Source organism: Miniopterus schreibersii (genome assembly GCF_964146895.1).
Source record: "Miniopterus schreibersii genome assembly, chromosome: 10".
NCBI lineage: Eukaryota > Metazoa > Chordata > Mammalia > Chiroptera > Miniopteridae > Miniopterus > Miniopterus schreibersii.
Genome location: NC_138110.1, coordinates 65,767,808 through 65,791,635, shown reverse-complemented (window position 1 = coordinate 65,791,635; position 23,828 = coordinate 65,767,808). Strand labels below are relative to the sequence as shown.

The window sequence follows — 23,828 nt, the reverse complement described above, 5'->3', positions numbered from 1 at the left end:
GGGGGGTAATCTATAAAGGGGAAGTGATTAATATGTAAAGCGCTCCTTTTAATCAATACGAAAAAGACAGTTTAATAGAAAAAAATATAAACATGCAATGGTCAGGAACTATATGAAAAATGTCCAACCTGTAACACTTTTTGAATGTGAAAATTGAAATTTTTACGCAAACGAGCCCGGATTTAAAATCGAGATTGCTAATGTCTATAGTTAGGAAAATCGGGGGAAATGAGCATGCTCATAGTCTTGGCTGGAATATAAATTGCAACCTTTCGATTTTTTTAGCGGTCAATTTAGTAACATTCATCAAATCCTGAATGCGTACGCTCTTCCACCCAGCAATGCTACTTCGGGGAGTTGATCTCGCAAAAACCACCTAAGTGCCCAAAGGTGTTCATAATGACAGAAACTGGTAAATTAGGTTACAAAGACTACTGCCTTCCACAGGTGTGGCGTGTTTTACAAACTGAAGGCAAGACCCTCTACCAGCAAAAAGACTCCCTTGACTACCTCGCCGGCTTCACCGCCGGGGTGTGGGAGGGGCCGCAGGGCCTCCCAGGTCCGCCCGTCACGCCATCTTTTTAAAAGGTGTTCATAGAGAAAACGTGTGGCATGAGAATAAACATACTTTATTAAGTACATTGCATACGTGTTAACGGTATGAACCCATTTTTGTTTTTTAAAACGTGTATTTGCAGAGAAAAAGAAATTTAGAAAGCAGTATACAGAAACGATTGAGTGATACGAGCTTGGTGGGTGGGTAGGTGTGGGGACGTGTAGAGATGGTGGTGGGAGCTGAGGTCATTTTGTAATCATAACTGGGCACCTTTTTACCGTTTGCCTTACAGGAACGCGTTACTTGTACAATAACAAAAATAAAGAGCATACTTGAAGCAGCTGTTCTCTTCAGGCTACAAGGCGTCTTTCCCTCTCGATAGACTTGACTTGGGTTTCACGTTCACTCTCGGGGCTGGCGGCTTTCTACCTCCGGAGCGGGAGGCTGAGGAGGCACTATAACACCGGAGCTCGCGGACCCCGCGTGTGAACCTCACTGATGCCCGGACATGTCCAGCGTTTAAGTTGACAAAACGGAGGGCGGTCCTACCAGACTACCTTCCCCTTCCCCCGAAAGCGCGCCGTTCCTATCCCGCTCCGTCACGTCATCCTCCAATGGGTGCTCAACGAGGGCGGGCTTAGCGCGAGATAGGCACACGATTGGTCCTGGAAGCTCTCCGCCCAGGCATGGGCGGGGCCGCGTAGTGACGTCTCGTCACGGGACGCAGAGGCGGAGAGCTCACGCAGGCAGACGCGGCGTTATTAAACGGTTGCGGGCGGAGGGTTCTCGTGCTCTTCCTTGGTCTCAGGCTCTCACCGCGGCGTTAGCCCGCTCGCTCTTCTCCTGGGAAGCCTAGGCCGGCTGCACCTCCTCTCTCTCGCCTCTAGCAGCGTCGTTGCGACTCCGCCACCATGTTCGAAGCGCGCTTGGTCCAGGGCTCCATCCTGAAGAAGGTGCTGGAGGCGCTTAAGGACCTCATCAATGAGGCCTGCTGGGACATCAGCTCCAGCGGCGTGAACCTGCAGAGCATGGACTCGTCGCACGTCTCTTTGGTGCAGCTCACCCTGCGATCTGAGGGCTTCGACACGTACCGCTGCGACCGCAACCTGGCCATGGGCGTGAACCTCACCAGGTGAGCCCGGGAACCGCGGGGTAGCCGGGCCCCCGTCCCTCCACTCCCATTCCCGCTCTTGGCGCGAGCGCCTCTAACCCGGGCGCTCATTGGCTGGCGCGGGCCCTCGCGCCGTCTCATTAGCCTGCTCTGCCGGGGGGCGGGACCCGGTGGGGCGCGCGGGGCCGAAAGCCCGCGCTGGCGGCGGCGCGAACCCGCCCTTTCCGCGGGAAAGTCACAAAGCTGCTGGTGGCGGGAAAATGACGGACTGCGCCGGGCTGCTAGGAAAATATTGTTCCGGAGCTGTTTCGGTCATTAGGTGCCGGCGGCCTTGGCTGAGACACCGTGGTCATGGATGACTTTAACCGCTTTATAATGTCCCCTGCTTCTGTCTCCTTACTTAGCTTACTTCCGGTCTTTTATTACAAAGTTGCTGTGATCTCCCTTTTGAACGGGAGCGGAAATTTCTCCAGATCAGCGGCTTTCAACTTTTTGACCATTAGTCAGTAAACATGTTTAAAATTTTAAAAACCTTATACTTACCCATACTACATGCAATATCTTTTAATAGGCAGAGTATATCGTTTTTAGTGGTCATTGCGGCCCAGTAATTTACTCAACCACCAAAAGGATTTGCAATTCAGTATATACTGCTTTTCCGTTTATATTCAAAAGTGGGAATTGTTGGTGGCAGGGTGTGAGCTTTTTAGTACTTCCCTGCCAGATTGCACTCCAAAAGGGATGGACCGGCTTACAAGTTCTCCTGTAGTACCTTTACCTAACTTGCCAATTCATCAGACAGCCTAATGACTAAAAATGGTAACTCCTTGTTTTAATTCCTTGAAATCTAACGATCTTGAGAAGATGTTGTCGATTTTAAACCCTGTGTCTTCTCTGTTCTAGCATGTCCAAAATACTAAAGTGTGCTGGCAACGAAGACATCATTACTCTAAGGGCTGAAGATAATGCGGACACCTTGGCACTAGTGTTTGAAGCTCCAAGTAGGTTATACTCTTCTACTGAGTTATACTGAAGAAAATTAAAATGCAGCGTCAGTATTTTCAAAGCTGTGAGAAATGTAATGTTTTTGATGCTTATAAGATTTACTTCATAGTTAAAAGCTTACATGCCTTTCTTCAATGTTTGCTTTCTTTTGGTAGATCAAGAAAAGGTTTCAGACTATGAAATGAAGTTAATGGATTTAGATGTTGAACAACTTGGAATTCCAGTGAGTATCAGTTTCTGCTTGAGTGTACTGTACATGCAAGTTACCTCAGATATGTTCATATGATTTAAAGCCTCCTTCCTAACAGAACCGTATCTGCTGGTGCATGTTCCAAAGCAGGGTTTTAGTATTTAGGGTGACAACATATTAAGAGTAGATTTTAGAACTATGGGGCAGAAATCTATTAGATTAACTTTATTAACATTTAAGGAGAGAAGTAGTGTTGGAATGTACCATCATTGTTCCTATGCCATACTCTGAATGTCCTCTTGATTTAGCCCTGGGGGGTGATTTGGGGAGGCTCTAGTTCCCTGGATTTTACTGTTAGAGTTTTAAGCTCTAATCTGTTTTCTTAGTATGATTATTCTTATAACGTACTCATTTTATATCTGCATTGATTTTTTGAGTGATTGGAGTGTGTGAAGTCACACAATAAGTGGTATTTCAAAGTAATCAAAAATCTTAAATTCTGAGTTCTCGTTTAGATGCTGATTTTTCATGAAGTGAGGATACCTACCAAATATTTAGTTTCCAGCAACTGATCTTTAAGTTTTTTTGTTCTATAGGAACAAGAATATAGCTGTGTAGTAAAGATGCCTTCTGGTGAATTTGCACGTATATGCCGAGATCTCAGTCATATTGGAGATGCTGTTGTAATTTCCTGTGCAAAAGATGGCGTGAAATTTTCTGCAAGTGGGGAACTTGGAAATGGAAATATTAAGTTGTCACAAACAAGTAATGTTGATAAAGAAGAAGAAGCTGTAAGTAGTTTTGAAGTAAACAGAAAAAGTACTTTGAAGAGAATTGTAACACTGCTTAATACTGGGTTATGTCTTAGTCTGTTTGGGCTCTATAACAAAATACCATAAACTGGTAGCTTATAAGCAATAGAAATTTGTTTCCTACAGTTCTGGAGGCTGGGAAACTGGCAGATTTGGTGTCTGGTAGGGACCTGCTTCTTGATTCATAGCAGCATTCTTACCTGGTGGAAGGGGCAAGGGAGCTTTTCTGGGGTCTCTTGTAAGGGCATAATCCTATTCATGAAGGCCCCACCTCCGAATACCGTAACATTGGAGGTTCAGTTTTAACATGAATGGGGGGACGACACAAACATTCTGTCCATATATTAAATGCTAAAACTTAGACAAAACTAAAAAATAGACAGAATTGCTTTTCTGTGTAACTCATTTATGAGATGTGAAAAATACTGTTGAAATCTGCAAGTGATTTATATGTGCCATCTAATTTATAATTTGTGAGCAGGGAATGCAAATTCAGTGCTTCCTTTATAAATCACAGAACAGTGTATTAAACCCACACATACTCTTAAGAATAGGATTGGAAAGCTAGATGTCTAACCTTTAGCTTTCTGGAGGTATTTACTCTACTTTTAACAAATAATTCAGCACAGGAAATAGCAACAGAAGGAGCTAGTTAGGGGTAAAAATAATCTAGCTCTTATGAGCTCTTGTATAATCCACATTTAACAAAAAATAACACTCTAATTCCTTAATATCCTTAAGTTAGGGTTTTCCTGTAATCAAGTGGGTTTTTTGTTTTTTTAGATTCTTAGAGTTGTTATAAACTAAAATTTGGTCATTGTATTAAAATGAAACTTCATTTGCTAGCCTGTGAACATCAGTTAATTATAAATCAAGAACAATTAAAGGGCATAGCCACAGGATTATTAGGATTAAATACGGTAACAGTCAAAGTGCTTAACACAGTATTTGGCTTATTGTAAGTGTATAGTAAATGTTAGATATATTTTTTTTGTCCCTTGCTTGAGTAGTCAGCTCGGTTTAAATGAAGGTAAACTCTGTTTAAATACTTTTATTTTTAATATTGAATGCTCAACAATAAAGCTGACAGTACATAAGAAAATAAAAGGTTTGTTTTTTACTACTAATTTATTTCACATTCTTTTATTATTATTATTGGTTTTTAGAGAGGGGAAGGGGAGGAGAGTGAGAAACGTCAATTTGTTGTTCTACTTATTTATGCATCCCTTGGTTGATTCTTGTATGTGCCCTGACCTTGATTTATCAGGATGATGCTCTAACCAGCTGCACTACCTGGGCAGTGCTCACATTTATTCTTAAATCTCCTGTGTAAAACACTCCCGCACTAAGTGAATATATGTGCACAGCATAGCAATGTACCTTCATATATTCTCTCTGCAACATGAATTTAATAATATGTTATGGATTCTTTAATAATGAGCAGGAAGATTCAATGTGCGGATCTCAGGTGTGTTTGTGCATTGAGCAGGGAATCCTTTGTTGAGTTACAGCTGTTCATACTTCAAGGGAGATCTCTTATATCACTATTCCTCTGACATCAGTCTAAATTCTTTTAAAAAATGATGTTAATAGCAAAAGCCTGGGGACTAATTCCAACTTTTATCTCAATTACTTTCACTCCACTTGCAAAATTCCATTTTTAAAAATCTCTAACATTAGTTCATCCATAAGTATTTTAATATTACATGAAGTATAAACATTGAACTTTACCACATACTATAAGAATATTATTTAATTTTCAGTGTTCCTATTTCTTTGATCATGTCAGAACTGTTTGAATCAAAACTTTAAGGTCCATACATTGCATTGCAGTTGGTTTCAGTCCATTGGTTCTCTCTTCAATTTGGTTTTGCTTCTCTGTTACAATTTCACTTGTTGAAGAAACTAGGTCATTTGTCATTGAGCTTCTCAAGAGTCTGGGTTTTGTCAGTTCACCCCTTTTATGTCAATATGTTCCTGTACCTTGTTTTTCCTATAAACTAGTAGCTGCCGCTCTTGAGGCTAAATACTCAGGGTGTTTTCTTTGTTATGGGGGTGGGAGAGCAAGAATACTTAATAGATGGTGGTGTGTACCTCTAATAGGAGTCATGAAGTATCTGAATACCTTTTTGTGATTTTAGCATCCATAATAGTCATCGCCTAGATTCATTAAGTCATTACGTTTTGCAGAGTTTTAAGATTTTTTTATGTATCTATCTTTTTTTTTCTAAATATATCTTTATTGATTTCAGAGAGGGGAAGGGAGACAGAGAGAGAGACAGAAACATCAATGATGAGAGTCATTGATCGGCTGCCTCCCTCATGCCCCAGACTGGGGATCGAGCCCACAACCCGGGGCCATGTGCCCTGATTGGGAATCGAACCACAGTCTCCTGGATCCTAGGTCAATGCTCAACCGCTGAGCCATGCCTGGCCAGGCAGGTTGTGAAATACTAATACCATCTCATTCCTTTTTCATTTATTAGCTGGTTTATTTTCTAGAGACATTTCCATAAAGAGAAGCTCTTATCACCTAATTTGGTTACTTGAGATTGGTTCATAAACAGAAAGGCAAGCTAGATACTTGATTCTTTTGCTTTATTAACCTGTTTTCAAAATTAGTTTCATAGCACCCTAAAGTAATCAATAAAAGTTTTTTTTAAATGTGTGTTACAAATTAATGGGTTGTAACTTTCTTGACATTTTTTCAATATGATGAATCTTTTGTTTTGTCTCTTAGGTTAGCATAGAGATGAATGAGCCAGTTCAGCTAACTTTTGCACTGAGATATCTGAACTTCTTTACAAAAGCCACTCCACTGTCTCCTACAGTAACACTCAGTATGTCTGCAGATGTACCCCTTGGTAAGATAATAAACTTGTTGAATCTTGTTTTGTAAGTAGTGTATGTGGTATGTTTCAGTAATTAACCCATATTCTTGTCTTCTTTCAGTTGTAGAGTATAAAATTGCTGATATGGGACACTTGAAGTACTATCTGGCTCCCAAGATTGAGGATGAAGAAGGATCTTAGGCAGTTTTAAAATTAAAAAAAAAATAAAACTAAGGTCTTTGAGAACTGCTTCTGAGATTCTAACATGCCTTCTGTCACCAAATTTGTACCTGAGTACATATGTAGATAATGTTTTCTGTAAATAACCTATTTTTTTCCATTCTCTACAATTTAAAGGATAGTCTCAATCAAATCTGGTCTTATTAACCTAGAACTACTTCTGCCTTACCTAGAAATACTACAAAGGGTTTTGACCATTAATGCAATTTTAAGAATTGTGTTTTCAATTTAAATAAAAGTTATTTGAATTTCAAACATCAAAGGACAGTGCCTTCATTTGAACCTTGACTGTTGCAAGTATCTAGGAAATTCACAATTAGTGCTATCTTTTTGTGTAAATGTTTTATTTTTCCTTTTCAATCTAGAGCAGCCAGATATAAATACATTAGATATAGCCATAAAAATTACTCCAAATGCAGTAGGTGACAAGATATTTGGGGGGATTCATTTGTCAAACTTATTTTTGTATTCTAACTTTTGAGCTCAAGAAATGAATGGGAAAATAGAACAAAGTCTATATATTTCACTGTTTTGTCGTTTTTAGCAAAACTAATAGTTTTTCAGAAGCTTAATGTGCTCAAAGTTGTGTGGGCTTTATAAAATGCATTGTTACAGGGCAGTGTTTCTTTAGCCTGGGGAACCTTTTACAAGAATCTTATGTTACTAGATCTGTGATAGGGCCCAAAGAGTATATCTGCAAAAAAATTTTCTCCAGTATAAATAGCCTTACTTGGAACTTACTCCCCTAAAGGATGAAGATTGCTTAAGTCTCATGGGTGTTGGATTCAACCAAGAAAGGGAAAATGCCCAGCAGTTGTGAAACAGACCGTTTAAATGTTCCCAGTAATTGTGCTGTAAGGTAAAAACTGGCATCCTCCATACTGAGAATTGTTTTATTACAGTACTTTTTTCTGTTGTATTTTGTGTTTGGTGGGTTAAATGACTGGTTTTTGTTGTACCTGGACTGAGTTCTAGTGATTGGACTTTAGAACTCACTGTCCAGTGGGCAACCATTACTTTAAGAGTGCCTGGGATTAAGGAGATTGGCAGCACAGGGCCTGATGGAAGTTTTTGGAGTGATGAAACTATTTTATCTAGACTGGTGGTGGTTCCAAGACTGCGTTTATTAAACTTCATCCAATTGTACTTTATTGTATGTAAATTATACCTTAATAAAGATGACATTTAAAAGCTTCACGTGTGGCAAAATGTCCCTTGGGGGCGGACCTCTTACCTGGGCAAGGCCTGATGACCAAGAAGAGGGAGACAAGTATAAGTGTGGGGTCAATCAAGAGCGAAGTTGTGGGGTAAAGACTGGCAGACTGCGGCTCGGCCCCAGGGAGGCTGGCTGCCCGGGGCGATTGGCCTGGCAGCCCCCATCCTACTGGAGCCCCTACGGGCTCGGCTTCCGCCTCCTGGGGAGCCCCCTGCCACTGCCTGAGGCCCGGAAAACACGTAGCCAGCTTGTCCGGGCCCTGACTGTGACCCAGGCGGGCGGGCACCCCAGAGACCCGCCCTCCCCCGCGGAGGTGGCCGGCAGCGAGCCCCAACCTCCCGCCGACCCCTGGCCCTCGCGCGGGGCCGAAAAGATGTTTCCGGAAAACGGGATGAAGCGTCGCTCCTGGTGACGCCACTTCCGCGCGCCAGTTCCGGCGCGGCGCAGGGTGGGGCGGGTGGCAGTTAGCTGAGGCGTGTCATGAGCCTCTGGGCTTTGAACCGTGCGGGAGCTGTGGGCGCGCGGGCGGCTTGGCGCGGGGCGGGCGCGGCGCTCCGGTAAGGGGGCGTGCGGCCGGGCGGGCGCGGGGTGGCCTGGAGGCTCACGGCGGGGCGGAGGCCGCGCTTCCCGCCGCGGCCAGACCCCAGCCCTCGGCGCGGCTGGCCTCTGCCCGAAGCCGCTCCTGTTTGCGGTCTGAATTCGGGTGGGTTCTTATTTCTCTCCCTGGCGAGGTCTGGAGACAGGCAGGAAAGGGGTGTGTGCAGCGCGAAGTGCCCGGCACTGTGCTGATGCCTTTAAAATTCTCGCAGCCTTCAGGTGCTGAGGGAATTGGGGAGCGCGGGGGTGCGGCGGAGCTGGTAAAGAGGCCTGTGGGGAGCTTTGAGTACATCTGTTCCCGTCTTTCCAGCCCCCTCTTGGAATTCGTGCTCCTTGCCAGCAGTAAGCCTTCCTCTCCCCTCTCCCGCACAGCCTGCGCTTTTCTGTTTTGATGCGGGTGTATGACTAGTTAATGGCAGAGCACATAAACTTTAAAAAAAAAAAAAAAAAAGACTAATACAAATCAGAGGTCATTAAACTCCTTCATAAACCAACCACATATAGGCAGCTTGGACTGTAAGTTTTATAGAATTAAACTTAGATTACCATGTAATCGGATAGGGACGTTTAAAAACCTAGTCGTTGACGCATTTTAGTCTGTTTTAACGACAACAAAAAACAATAGGCCAAATGGAGTCACTTTTGCTAAGCCGCGTCACCAAACCAAAAAACCAACCTAACTGCAGTTTCAGTCCCCTCTTTCTGCCTATACAAACCTTCCATTTTGTACAACTCGTCAGGATTCCCTCTCAGTTGCTAGATGGGATGCGCCTGTTCCATCCCTCGAGCCCTTTAGATCTTCAAACTAGTTGAATTTTGTTCTTGAACACCTTTTGGGCCAGCATATAAGTTAGCGTACTCTTTTTTTCAGTACTTGATATCTGCACCTGTATGTAATTACTAAAAAGAGACATGACACCAATTCCTTTATAACGCTACTTATTTTTGGTTGAATGGAGGCGGTTTAAAATGACTCATTAATATCTGGGATTAAGTACATATAAAGCACCTGGCACCTAACCAGCACGTGCCCAGTAATGAGTAACTGACGTAATTATAATGGTGATTATTTGTAAAATCTTGTACCAGAGGAAGGCCAGGCTTTGGTGTTTTTTTTATGTTGCCTGTATTGAAATACTTAATTTGCTCTTTTAAAAGATGTGTTTCACTTTTAGAAATCAAATAGCTTCATGATCAAAATAGATTTACTTCTTTTATTATAGAGGAAAAATGCACAAATGTTTTTTGATTCAAATGTCTTTTTTTTTTTTTTTTCTAATCCTCACCCAAGGATATTTTTTCCATTGATTTTCTATAGAAAGTGGAAGGGAGGGATGGAGGGAAGGGGGGTTAGAGAGAGAGGGAGAGAGAGAGATCGATGTGATAGAGACACAGCTATTGGTTGCCTCCTGCACCAGGCGGGGGATCCAACCTGCAAGTCAGGTACTTGCCCTTGACTGGGAATCGAACCCGAGATCCTTCAGTTCTAGCCACTGAGCCACACTGGCCAGGGTTCAAATGTCATTTTATAAGTTTATTTGAGCCTAAACTGACTACATATGCTTGGGAGCAAGATCTCAAATGCTCCTAAATGTCATTGTTTTTTCATCTTATCTATTATCGCTTAAACAAGTGACAAAATAGTCATGAATCTGGAAAATGAAACCTCTGCTTTCACTGATTGGATGGGGCAGAGAGGCAGGCAAGTCAGAAGGCACTGGTAACAGTACTGATAGCCAGGAGCTTATCCAAATTTACAACAAGCTTTATAAATCCTTTGCATTAACGGGATGCTATCCATCGGGGGAAACAGGCAAAACGTTGATGTGTGTTCTGTTCCCCACCCTCTCTCTCCTTCCTCGCTGGCAAATAAGAGAATCACTTGAGTATATGCTCCTCTTGCTTCTTTCTGAAGGAGGGACAAGACGCAAACAATACTATAGCCAAATGGTTGAAAATTTGGACTTCGGATAAGTCCGAGTGATGCCATCTCATACCAGCCTGGCTACTCAGATATCTAATTTGGATTTAAGTCAGGACTCTTCCACCCTGTATGACTTTGGAAAAATTATGAGGCAGGGGAATGTTGGTTGCAAGATAAATATGAGCTCCGATTCTTGGCCAATGTCTTGACTGTCATTCTACCAGGACAAAACAGAGTGGGTATATAACGAGAATATTTTCACTCTGCCAAAAGAATATCAGGTTCTAAGAGCAGTGGAGCCTAAATTGCCAGTTGCTAGTATGTCATCACAGCTCTGAAATCCAAAACACTGCATCTGAGAGGCCTGAATTTCTGGGCTATAAAACACCGTTGTTGTTTGCAGACAATAACAGTTTTCTTTGTTTTCAGACTGTAGTTGTGTCAGTGTGTTATGATGCCATCTCGTACCAACCTGGCTACTGGAATCCCCAGTAGTAAAGTGAAATACTCAAGGCTCTCCAGCACAGATGATGGCTACATTGACCTTCAGGTAAGTGCAGTAGAGAGCTGATGAGACTGGCTGGCTGGCTGTTTCTGATGAGCTAGCAGGAAGACCTTCCAGGTGGAGGTTTTGCTAATTGTCCCTGGAGATTAGAGGGAGCAGCACAAAGGAAACCCAGCTCCTTTTCTGCCTCAGCCTGCAGAAGGAGGGACCTTGGCAGAGATGTTTCAAACGAATTTAAATACAGTTCCTTTGTAAGAATTTTTAGTTGTAATGCCAGAGCCCAGTAATAGCAAATTTTATTTAGTTTACCTAAAAAATAATCAGATTGTGTTTTGTTAAGTAGAAATTTTTTTTAAGGACTGTGTCATCAGTTTGTTTACACTTTAGTCAAAGCCAGTTCATCTTTTAAGGGAGAAACTAACTGCTAAAGCCTGCAGATTGTGGAATTCCTCCTTCTTTCCTGATGTTATGAGATCCAGTTTATTAAAGGTATTCTTTGTGCCAAACAGTAAGTAAAACAGAGTATTTATTAAGTTTGCACCCTACCCGATCATAAAATACTTAATGGCATAGCATCTTCTTTTGCCCATTTCTCCTTAGAGCAGAATATTTCAGGTAGAACGAGGGCCAAGGAAGAAGTAGCTGGCAGCCATCCTTTTAAATATAAACAAATCAATTATTCTTTGTACTCTTTGGACCTGCACTTGAAGGAGAGAGTTTTTTTTATGTGTGTTTTTTTTAAAAATACATCTGGGAAGCTTCCAGGCAGTTAGGTCAGATATAGCCATGAGCAAACCTTAGAAAATTTGTTTCTGAATCTTAACCTTGAATTGAACTTGTTAATAAAGCAGGTTACTTGCTCTGTGGGACAGGCAGCTAATGCTTTAGAAAAAGCTGTTTCTAAAACCTTTGACTGTATGCTGACTTGACTTTGAAAGCCAGAAATCACTTGTTTTCTTATTTCTCCAGAGCATGTTGTTCACTCTTGAATTCCTCTAGATTAGTACAGCCTTCCATGTGCCAAGCACTTAGTAAATACATATCTAATCAATGAATAACCATAAAGTGTCTTTTGTTTTTGTAAGAAAATAGTTTTTTATGGTCTGTGGAATGAGACTAGAACTAGAAAGAATAACATTCTGTTAGAACTCATTGGTAGAGCAATAATAGAGCTTCGTCTCCTGCCTGTCCCTTTCCTTTTTCCCAGAGATGCACTGGGTAGCAGGACTTACTTCAAGACACATGAAGCATCCTCCCTGCTTTAAAGTATCTGAGCCGTGGTATTTTCATAATGCTCTTCCTTGTCTTTTTTTGTTTCTCTTCCAGTTTAAGAAAAGCCCTCCTAAAATCCCATATAAGGCCATTGCGCTTGCTACAGTGCTGTTTTTGATCGGCGCCTTCCTCATTATCATAGGCTCCCTCCTGCTGGCCGGCTATATCAGCAAAGGGGTAAGCTGAAGGGTTTGTGGGAATTTGCCACGAGGTCTTTAAAATGTCAGCCAGGGCTCAGTTGTTTCATATTTGAATTTAGCGCAGCAGATTACAGCAGAAAGAAGAAAAAGGATTTTGTTTGGGGTTTTTTTTATAAAGATTTTGTTCTCTGATAACAAAACATGTGTTTCTTCCTTTGAGCAACAATGACCTTCTCCGACAGTTTCTCTGAGGTGGGTGGTGGCAGGTTGGCAGATTTTCCCTCTGAGATGTTGGGCACTTTTCCCACTCTCATAGTTTGGGATAGCAAAGCTAAGCATGGCATTAAGGACTCCTGGATGATACAGGCTGTAACTGGAGTAGAATGCTGTTATTGTAGCTTTGCAATGCTACAGACATACTAGTCTGGGGAGAATGGGTGAAACTTGTGAAGGTTTGGGGCGAATGACCAAGCCAGGACTCTTGGCTCACGAATCAGAGCGTTCTTATATTAGGTTTGGTTGCAGTTCCTGTTGAGCTTCAGTGTGATACCTTACAAACCTGAAGTGGTATGTGGTGGTTCTTGGGCTGTATACAGACACTTAAACACAGCATTTAAGTTGTTCTGAACTAGCATCGACCATAATTCATGTTTGTTCTTCAACGCACACCAGGCGAAGGGATAGTTGCCATACTGCTCTGCAGAAGGAACACAGCCAAGAACTGAAACTGTGGGCATTATCATTGGACTCGGCAATAGTAGCACTGTCACAATAAAATGGCTGTATTTGGGTTTTAAGAAGTATATCTAATTAGGTCCTTAGCTATTTAAAACTATTCTATGGCCACCAGATGCTTACTTGGTGTGCAGTCTAAGTTTGAACACCTAACTTGAGGACTGTGCCTTCAGTTAACTTTCATTGCGGAATGCGGTATAAATCCCAGTTGTATAGTAAGGAATCTCTTAATCATGTTATAATAACAGAAAATGGAAGTGAGATCCATATGCAACAAATGCCATTTTACCTTGTGTGGTTTATAAAGACGACTTTATTAAAAAAGGATAAAGATGTTAATTAAGAAAATCACTAGCCCTGGCCAGTGTCACTCGGTTGAGCATTGTCTCATGCACCAAAAGGTCGCTGGTTCGATTCCCGGTCAGAACACATTGCCCAGGTTTCGAGCTCAACCCCCAGTAGGGGGTGTGCAAGGAGGCTGCCAATCAATGACTCTCTCTCATCGATGTTTTATGTCTCTCTCTCTCAAATCAATAAAAACATATTTTAAATAAAAGAATTTTTAAAAAATCACTAATAGATTTTGTTTTGTTTGTTTTTTCACTTTTTGTTATAAACATTTCAAATAAAACAGAAGTAGATGGAATAATATAATGAACCCCTATGTGTCCACCAACCAGCATCAACAATTATAAACATGTTGTTTCATCTATCCCCCTCAACTTTTTTTCTTTTGTATTAAAGCAAATACCAGATTTACATTTTGCTGGTAAATTCTTTTTTTTTTTTTAATTTTATTTTTGTTTAAAATATTACAGATGTCCTTTTTCTCCCCAATGATCCATTCCACCCCATCCCATCCTGTCCCATCCCCCTCCCCAGTCCCTCTCCCCACCATTGTCCGTGTCCTTGGGTTGTGCATATATGCATTGCTGGTAAATTCTTAAGTGTGCATCTTCAGTATGCATCTCTAACAGTTTTTACGTAAATCTACAGGTGCTGTCTTAATATCGTTTACCTTGTTCTATTCCTCATATTTCTTGCAAACTGTTAGATACAGGTGCTTGTTTTTTTAATTTTTATTTATTAACTTTATTTTTTTATATTTTTATTGATTTCAGAGAGAGGAAGGGAAAGGGAGAAACATCAATCGGCTGCCTCCTGCACGTTCCCCACTGAGAATCAAGCCTGCAACCCTAGCATGTGCCCTGACCGGGAATCAAACCGTGACCTCCTGGTATATGGGTCAATGCTCAACTACTGAGCAACACTGGCCAGGCTATTTATTAACTTTAGAAAAGGAAGAGAAAGTGAGAAACATCAATTTGTTTTTCCACTTATTTGGTAGCTTCTTGTATGTGTCCTGACCGGAGATTGAACACAACCTAGTGATATTGGGATGATACTCTAACCAACTGAGCTATCTGGCCAGGGCTAGGGACTTATTTCAATTTGAATTTAGTTTAGTTTTAGAAAGAATATGATTCTCAAACTTCAGTGTCAATCTGAATGACCTTTAGACTTGTAAACACGCAGATTCCTTGCTCACACTCCCAGAGATTCCAGTTCTTTTGGTCTAGAGTGAGGCATGAGAATGTGCATTTCCAAGTTCCCAGGAAATGCTGGTCTTCCAAGGACCACATTTGGAGAACACTGCTATAGCATTTACCTGAGGAGGCACGTAATGGTTGTCCTAATTTTTAGTTGATATTAAGATTGATTCCTGGGTTCAAGTGTCTTCAGCCTAATTCATTTATTATAAACTTCCCCATCACCCTTTACACTTATGAATCCAGTTTTATAATTTTCTGGATTTATCAGATGAGATTCCTTTATAAAGAACTTTCTCAAATTTGCTATTTGGTTACTCTGACATACAATGTGTCTAGTAAAGGTAGGAAAAATACTTGATTACTTCTCTATATTAACCTTTATAAAAATATACCTAGCAACTTCAACAGATGACCAAATAATTATATCATTATAAACTCATTGTTTTTTTAAATGTATTTTTGCTTCAATTAATTGCAGTCTGTATTCTCTTTAACATATAAATTATCCCAAATTTGGTTGGTAGGAGCCCATTCAACTCACTCCTTTGTCTTTTGTTATTGTTAATCCTCACCCGAGAATATTTTTTCCATTGATTTTTAGGGAGAGGGAGGGAGGGAGTGAAGGGAGGGGTAGAGAGAGAGAGAGAAACATCAGTGTCAGAGAGACACATCAATTGATTGTCTCCTGCACGCACCCCAGCTGACCAGGGCTGGGGTTTGAACCTGCAGCCCAGGTATGTGCCTTTGACCAGGAATTGAACCCAAGATCCTTTGGTGTGAGGGTGGACACTCTAACCACTGAGCAGCACCAGCCAGAGCCACTCCTTTGTCTTTTAAATCTGACCTGGGTAGCCTTTGATAACTTCCTTGCTTTCTGGTGCAGCAAGTTACACATTTTCTTCCCCCTAACTTATAAATATCCATATCTCTAAGGAGCCCTGATTTAGAGATCACACACTGGACATTAATGGTGATCATTGCTATTGGTTTTCATTGTTTCTAGGCCCTTTCAGTGACAGAATCAGGAAATAGGTATTTTTTTAGAAAACAATAATATATAGATGTCTTATAGATGTAAAAATACAGTTATTTCTAATACAAATTTAAGGTTAGAGTTTGAACTTTTTTGTTTTTTGTTAATCCTCACCCGAAGGTATTTTTTCCATTGATTTTTAGAGAGTGGAAGGGAGAGAGAGAAACATCGATGTGAAAGAGACACATGAATTGGTTACCTCCCGCATGCGCCCTGACTGACCGAAGCCAGGTATTGAACCTGCAACCCAGATACATGCCCTTGACTGAATCGAATCCATGACACTTCAGTGCATGAGCTGACACTCTAACCACAGAGCCACACCGGCCAGGGCGAGTTTGAACTTAACTTATTTATATGTGTATATCTATCCTAGTGATATTTGTGTAATTAATTGTCTTATTCTGTATTATACATATAATAGCTTCAAAATAACAGTAGCAGTGAGTGTTATTGCTAAATATAGGAAGGCTGAATGCACTCTTTTTTTTTTAATATATCTTTATTGATTTCAGAGAGAGGAAAGGAGAGGGAGAGAGAGACAGACAGAAACATCAATGACAAGAGAGTAATTGGGGATTGAGCCCCCAGCCCGGGCATGTGCCCTGACTGGGAATCGAACCTCGATCTCCTGGATCCTAGATTGATGCTCAACCGCTGAGCCACGGCCAGCCAGGTTCTTTAAATTTTCTTTGCAATTCTTTGAATCCTTAGGATATATCTTATTAGGAATGTATAGTCGAAATCCTGCAAAAGATAAAAGGAGAAAAGTAGGAAATGTAAAATAAGGTAACAGAAATAGCACCAGGTATGTCCAGATGTGAGAGTTCTAGACTTTATTCTTTCCAATTTTCATATTGTTTATCTTTGGCCTGAGGGATCTCCTTCAGGTTCTCTTTCCTTGGATTTAAGCTTGTGTTTATTGCGTCCTTGTGTGCCAGCCAAGGCCATTTCGCTTGCTTTACATGTATTGCCTCATATAGCTTTCACTCTAACTATGAGATAAATACTACTCTTTCTATTTGTGAATGAAGCAGCCAAAATTATATATGTGTGTGTGTGTGTGTGTGTGTGTGTGTGTGTGTGTGTGTATTTAAATATATATTGATTTCAGAGAGAGGAAGGGGGAGAGGGAGAGAGAGAGGGAGAGAGATCGAAACATCAATGATGAGAGAGTCATTGATCAGCTGCCTCCTGCACGCACCTGACTGGGAATCGAACCTGCAGCCCGAGCATGCACCCTAACCAGGAATTGAACCTCGATCTCCTGGATCATAGGTCGATGTTCAACCACTGAGCAACGCCAGCCGGGCCAGCCAAAATTATATTGATTCAGTAACTCATCAGTGTACATTGTGTAAATAGCCCTGTTAAAAGATTTGTAAATTGAGTTTAAGTCTTTGGATGAGGGAAATCTTCTTAAACTTAAAAACAATGGGAAAAATCACAAAGGAAAAAGGATAAGTTTAACTAGAAAACATTTAAAGCCACTTAAGAAAGCAAGACAGACAAAGCAGTTTTTGTAAGGTGAATCCATTCAGCACATTTATTGAGCTTCCATTATATGTTAGGCACAGCTGGGGATACAGGGATGACCAAAGTCCCTGTCCTGATGGAATTCCCGCAAAAGTTAAGCCCTACTGATAAAGAGACTAAACACCATGCCTCCCTCTGACCTATGAATCACTATCATGGGAATATACACTAAGGAAATAACCTGAAAGACCAAGAAAAACACTGGTTTAGTGTGGTGTTCTGTACAGTCACAAAAAGTGAGAGGCAACTAAAATATCCAGTAATCTGGGGTGGTGGGGAAGAGTTAATTAAAGTTGTGGTACATCCATTACAGTGGAATGCTACAACCATTAGTTGACATATAACATTGTATTAGTTTTGACCTGGCACTGCGTGACCTGCAGCCATGCACACCATGCACTGCTGCAGCCACCGCAACAGGAAGCTCATCATCCTGGACCACTGTCCTCAGGCCAGCGAGTAGGCTGCTAAATACATCAGGAACCACGTCATCCAGTTTAACCCAGGACCAGACAAGTATTTCAGCCTGGGGCTCTCCACTGGGAGCACCTCACTTGGCTAGTACAAGAAGCTAATTGAGTACTATAAGAATGGAGACCTGTCCTTCAAATATGTGAAGACCTTCAACATCAACAAGTATGTGGGTCTTCCTCGAGACCACCCAGGGAGTTACCACTCCTTTACCTGTAACAACTTCTTCAAGCACACTGACGTCCACCCCAAAAACACCCACATTCTGAATGGGAATGCAGCTGACCTGCAGGCTGAGAATGACGCCTTTGAAGAGAAGATCAAGGCAGGATTGAGGTGTTGTTGGAGGCATCACCCTAGTAAACATGTTGCCATCAATGAGCCCACTCTAGTCTGATGTCTGGGACCTGTATAAAGATGCTGGACATGGACACCGTCCTGGCCAATGCTAAGCTCTTTGATGGAGATCTCACCAAAGTGCCCACTATGGCCCTGTCATTGGGCATGGGCACTGTCAAGGATGCTAAAGAGGTGATGATCTTCATCACAGGTGCTCACAAGGCCTTTGCTCTATACAAAGCCACCCAGGAGGAAGTAAACTATATGTGGACAGTGTCTGCCTTCCAGCAGCATCCCTGTACTGTGTTTGTGTGCAATGAGGATGCCACCCTGGAGCTGAAAGTGAAGACCGTCAAGTATTTCACAGGTTCAATGCTTGGTCGTAAGTTGGTGCGCCCCTTGTACAGTATCAAAGAGAAAGAAACAGAGAAAAGTCAGTTTTCTAAGAAACCATACAGTGATTGTGCTAATCCTGGTGTTGAGTACCTCTTTGGGACAGGCAGGTCTTTCTGGAAATTGTCTTTAGGAGGACAGAATTGTATTTCTTTAATCCAGTGTGGTTACTCCAGATAAATTGGTGAACTTACTTTTCTTGGCTCTGCAGCATGGAGCCCAGTCATGGAGTTTAGCTACAGGAGAAGTCACTTTTTGTAACTTACTCTTAATCAGCACCCTGGCCAGGTAGCTCAGTTGGTTAGAGCATGGCCCCGATACACCAAGGTTGTGGGTTCGATCACTGGTCAGGGCACATATAAGAATCAACCAATGGATGCATAAATAAGTGGAACAACAGCCCTGTCCGGTGTGGCTCAGTGGATAGAGGATCAGCCTGTGCACTGAAGGTTCATGGGTTCAATTTCTCTTCAAGGGCACTTACCTGGGTGCAGGTTCAATCCCTGGCCTGTGTGTGTGGGAGGCAACCAATCAATATGTGTCTCTCACATTGATGTTTGTCTCTCTCTCCCCCTCACTCCCTTCCACCCTCTCTGAAAATCAGTGGAAAAAATATTCTCAGGTGAGGATAACAGAAAAATAAAAAAGTGAAACAACAAATCCATGTTTCTCTTTCTCTTCTTCTCCCTCCCCTTTCTGAAATTTTCTTTAAAATGAGAAAAAAACCAAAACTTTTAATCAGAAAAACCACTCCATAATTTTTATGTCTGTTCCACACAGATGAGGGATTTTTAGCTTTTTGTTCTGCCTCTGACGTTCACATGAACAACACACTTCTGTCATGAATTTCTATCCTTATATGCAGATTTTCATTTTGGGAGAATAGGGGCTTTTTGTATTGGACAAAACCTCTGCAGCAGCTTGAGAACCCCTCTCAAGCAGGCCTGCCCCTTATTTGAGAATCACTATTCTAGATTAAGGAACAAACTCTCAATATCTAAAATCAGCATAAGGAGGCAGTCTCTCTTAGTCAATACAAGTGCCATGGAAAGAAAACTGCCCCTTTCATTCCTTGTTTTTTTCTTCTTTTTCTCTCTCTCAGTTGGCCTTTCCATGAACTCTGAGGACTCCTTGGGGAGGATTTGGGAGGGTTGGGCTAAAGAGAAGGCTTTGCTGATAAACTCAGAGCCTCAAGGGACCCAGCAATGTCAAACTCCTCTCCCTTAGGGGCCCTCTAGCACCCGGAGGAAGGCGGAAATCCTTTTCCCACCTGTGTTTTTGTTTCAAGGCCTCACTGTGGCTTCTCCCTTTTACATACTCATTGAGAAGTAGAAGGACCTGGCCAGCGTGGCTCAGCGGTTGAGCGTCAACCAAGGATCCAGGAGATCAAGGTTTGATTCCCGGTCAGGGCACATGCCCGGGTTGCAGGCTCCATCCCCAGTTGGGGGTGTGCAGGAGGCAGCCAATCAAGGACTCTCATCATTGATGTTTCTCTCTCTCTCTCCCTCTCCCTTCCTCTCTCTGAAATCAATAAAGATATATTTTAAAATAATAAAAAATAAAAAAATTAATAGTCTACTAGGGCAACAGACACTGGCATGATTTCAATGAGTTCTTCAGTCAAGGTGATGGGGTCTGGGGCAAGCAGCTCAATTATGAGTTTAGTCACAACACAAGTGATATGTTCTGCTTCCCTAGGGAGCTAAGTACTCAACATACAAGTGCTTCTAAAGCTGCCTTTCTCCACCTAAAATATCCTGCCCTTCTCACCATCAAGTTCATGTGACCTGCTCTGATGGGCCCATAACATCAGGAAATAGAACGCTTTTGTCCCTTTATCCTTCATCCCTGTTCACAGGATGAGTCTGTTGCTCTGCCTTCCTTTTACTCTGAAGCCTCTTCCTCCCTATCTTTGTGCCTGTTTCAAGCTGCTGCTGCCTCTATTTCTGGTGATCTTTCAGAGCCTGGCTCAGGCCTCTGCTGTGTTCAGTACCAGCAATTTGTCTTTAGCTTTTATACGTGATCGTGTTGTCATTCTCTTTTAATCTAATAGATCAGTGGACTTGTTTACAACATGATATTTTCTGTTAAATATAACCATTATATTAGTTTCAGGTGTACAACATAAAGATTCAGTGTCTGTATATATTGTGAAAGATCACAGTAAGTCTGGTTAGTATCCATCACCACACGTAGTTATACATTTTTTTGTGTGATAAGAACTTTTAAAATCTACTCTCTCATCAACTTTCAGATATAGAGTACAGCATTCTTAACTGTAGTCACCATGCTCTACATTACATCCCCAGGACTTATTTTTTAACTAGAATTTTGTACCTTTGACCACCCATTTTTCCCATCTCCCTACCTCATAGTGAAGAGCTTTAGTAATACTTTGGCAATATCTTGTTATAAGAGACAAAAACAAGGCACAGGGTGTGTTCACAACTAAAAACTTTAAAGAAGGAGCAGAAGAAAATAAGCCAAAATATCTATGGATGAACATGGATAATTTATTTTCTTTATAATTTTTAGTACTTTACAGTTTTTCTACAATTGATAATCAGGAGAAAAAGAGATGTAAAACTTTGCCTTAGGTAGGGTACTACCCAAAGAAAATGCTCTGAAAAGTATAAGATACTGATTATGGATTGGACCCATGTGTTATTTTAAAATTTTTAACTTGTGTGGTACTAATGTGTTTGCCTCCTTCTGCCACCAGGGGGCAGACCGGGCCGTTCCCGTCCTGATCATTGGCATCCTGGTGTTCCTGCCAGGATTTTACCACCTGCGCATCGCCTACTATGCATCCAAAGGCTACCGGGGTTACTCCTACGATGACATTCCAGACTTTGATGACTAGCACCCACCTCAGCCCTGAGGAGCAGAGTCAGATGGGACTGAGCTCAGCTTTGAGATACTGAGCAGAAACTATGGCTTAGGGCTAAGGAATTCTGCAGTTTGCAGACGTTTAACAAAACTGGCTAGGTTTTATGGGTCCACCCTACAGATGCTAACGGAGCTTACAATTAGCTAATTAGGGCATATATATTTCAGCTCCTGGTTCTGACAAAAGCTGACAAGTTTTTCCACATGAACCTGTATCATGGAAGAATAGCAGTGTTAATTGGAAAAAGCAGGAGGTTATTCTGTAGTGGGAAGTGTTGCTGTCACCACCCTTTTTAGAGTTGAGCATTTATTTTAAATAGTCTTTATTGTCAGTTTGTTCTTGTGACAAATGGAAGTACGCAGTATATCAGAATTCTTGTTACTAAGTAATTTATTTTGAAAATACCTAAGTATCTTATCCCCTATGCTCTAACTTCATGCTCTAGTGGAACACCTTGGCAAAATCAGATATTAGTGTGGATGCGTCTGTAATATTTCTTACTTGCTTTCCTGTTAAAAGCAATCAGAAATTTTAAACCTTAGAACAAGTTTTCAAAATGTAGACACACTCTGTTCAATCCTTGGGCAGCTCTAACCTGGTTCACCATTAGGTTGGGCACCATATAATTTGTGTAATTCTATCCTTTATAGATTAAGATGTTCTGTATGTCATGCTTTTAAGGACTGGGCTTTGGGCTGTTTTCTGAGGAAGAATGTAGATAAGTGGGGGTTATTTAGAGTTTATAACCCCATTATTGTCACCTTGTATTGTGATGTCCTGCTGAAGATCACAAGATTTGGCCTGGATCCCTAGGGGACTAGACTGCCTTAATTTGATTCTATTTCCTAGCTTGCAAAAAGTGACTTACGTTCAAAAGAAATTAAAATGTCAAAATCTAAATTCTACACTTAAATTAGTTCATTTTAAACATATTTCAGAAAACATTTTAATGATTAAATGATATCTTAGATCCCAATATCAAGGACTACTTTTATTTTTAGATAACTGGCGTAAGTCAGACTGCTTTTCAGTCATTCTTTTAGTCTGAGGTTGTGGATTGGGCAGCTAGAAGCCTGGAAGTGCTATTAGCTGGGATTTGGAGGGCTGTAGGTAGAGCAAGTTTACTGGGGAAGATGAGTTTAACTTTGGGTGTCTTAAGTTTTAGATGCTCAGCATCCAAGTGGAGCTGTTGACTAGGCAATTGCAATATGCAGGTTTGGAGTACAGGAATGGAGCCTAGGCTGGAGGTAGAAATTTGGGAGTCAGTGGTAGGACAATATATCCAAGAACTGGGGCTTTATGAGATCACCCACAGAGTGTGCACATGGGAAAAAACACTAGGACTCCGGAAATGAGGGACAAAAAGGGTGACCTGAAGCAGCCTCTAGGGTTAGGTACATTTGTTAATGGGAGGGTAGGCTGGGGAATTCCAATAGTCTAATTAAAGTTCTTGGGACTTGGCAGTGAAGATGTAAGGAAATATATAAAGCTTTATCCTGGGCAGTGTTTGCAAAGCAAAGCTCACACCAGAAGTTCCTTTTCATAAGGATAATGATGCTATTGGTAAGGGTGGGGCGAATGGAACAGAAGGATATAAAGTGAAAAGTAAGCATTTGGTTGGGGTGAGTAAGCATTTGTTCCCCCAGCCCATTCCCCAAGGTTGTCTTAAGTTTCTTGTATACCCTTCCTCCCTTCCAGAAATGTTTTAAGTATGACTGTATATCCTTTTGGGGAAAAAAAAAAACACCCCAAAACAAAAAACGTGGTATCCCATTGTATCATTTTATATATTTTTTTCTATCCTATTTTGTATATCTTTCTATATCCACAGAGATCAGCCACATTTTTAAAATGTAAATTATAAGTACAGTTTTTCATGCTGTGTGTGTAGTCATAGGGTTCTAAGAGCAGAGACCATAAAAGTCAGATTCCTAGAGCAGGAATTCCCTCTTGGATGTCCCCTGAGGAATGGCCTTTGCTGTTCTATTTGAACATTCAGGCTCATAATTTCATTCCATTTGGGAATTTTACAGGAGTATTGTTTATTAAGCCAAAATTGGAATACCTATGAATATGGATTGACAGTGGTTGTATATTCTGGTGCTTTATACAGAACATCTAGACCTGCGTAATAATAGTGAATGTTTCTTGAACCCTTTCCCCGATGTTATGTGAAGCACTTTCGTTATGTATCCTATTTCATTTTAGTCCTTGGGGAAAACCCTGAGTAAGATTCTTAGGTAGTAGGTTGGATATTTGCAAGTCAAACTTAGAAAAAACCTGAATTTACTCATACCACGTATGAAAACCAAATGACTTTAGGGAGTGCACAGGTAAAGGAGTATGGACTGTAGTAGGAGGGATGAACACCAATCGCCAAGTGTATATTTTGCCTAAAAGTGACTCTCCCCCGCCCCTCTACCCCTGGCCTTTACAATGCTGGCCAAACCATGTGCCCTAGCCTTATAAGGGTTTTCTT

The 23,828-nt window shown here is 41.5% G+C and overlaps 2 protein-coding genes and 1 pseudogene across 4 annotated transcripts; all 3 read left to right on the top strand.

The window, feature by feature from the left end:
• Positions 1-848: 848 nt before the first annotated feature.
• On the top strand, positions 849-7,940 carry PCNA (proliferating cell nuclear antigen). Its single transcript, XM_081149429.1, has 6 exons — positions 849-1,688; positions 2,571-2,668; positions 2,828-2,895; positions 3,459-3,653; positions 6,415-6,538; positions 6,627-7,940. The coding sequence occupies exons 1-6, from the start codon at positions 1,468-1,470 to the stop codon at positions 6,704-6,706; spliced, it is 786 nt and encodes a 261-aa protein (XP_081005555.1). The 5' UTR covers positions 849-1,467; the 3' UTR covers positions 6,707-7,940.
• A 450-nt stretch (positions 7,941-8,390) lies between these two features.
• Positions 8,391-23,226, top strand: TMEM230 (transmembrane protein 230). Of its 2 annotated transcripts, XM_081148714.1 has the most exons (5): positions 8,405-8,518; positions 10,912-11,032; positions 11,398-11,476; positions 12,314-12,436; positions 21,182-23,226. In XM_081148714.1, the coding sequence occupies exons 2-5, from the start codon at positions 11,010-11,012 to the stop codon at positions 21,320-21,322; spliced, it is 366 nt and encodes a 121-aa protein (XP_081004840.1). In that variant the 5' UTR covers positions 8,405-8,518; positions 10,912-11,009; the 3' UTR covers positions 21,323-23,226. The 2 variants fall into 2 exon arrangements, with proteins under 2 accessions (XP_081004841.1, XP_081004840.1); XM_081148715.1 differs by lacking the exon at positions 11,398-11,476 and having other exon boundaries at positions 8,391-8,518.
• On the top strand, positions 17,642-18,639 carry LOC308562805 (glucosamine-6-phosphate deaminase 1 pseudogene; annotated as a pseudogene). Its single transcript has one exon. The product of its transcript is annotated as a glucosamine-6-phosphate deaminase 1 pseudogene (transcript).
• Positions 23,227-23,828: the final 602 nt, after the last annotated feature.

Excerpts from the sequence above, each read along its gene's own strand:
- PCNA (XM_081149429.1), top strand. The coding sequence starts at position 1,468 with ATGTTCGAAGCGCGCTTGGTCCAGGGCTCCATCCTGAAGAAGGTGCTG. Across the intron at positions 1,689-2,570 it reads ATGGGCGTGAACCTCACCAG|CATGTCCAAAATACTAAAGT; the intron begins GTGAGCCCGGGA and ends TCTCTGTTCTAG. Across the intron at positions 3,654-6,414 it reads TTGATAAAGAAGAAGAAGCT|GTTAGCATAGAGATGAATGA; the intron begins GTAAGTAGTTTT and ends TTTGTCTCTTAG.
- TMEM230 (XM_081148714.1), top strand. The coding sequence starts at position 11,010 with ATGATGGCTACATTGACCTTCAG. Across the intron at positions 11,477-12,313 it reads TGAGATCCAGTTTATTAAAG|TTTAAGAAAAGCCCTCCTAA; the intron begins GTATTCTTTGTG and ends TTTCTCTTCCAG. Across the intron at positions 12,437-21,181 it reads CCGGCTATATCAGCAAAGGG|GGGGCAGACCGGGCCGTTCC; the intron begins GTAAGCTGAAGG and ends TTCTGCCACCAG.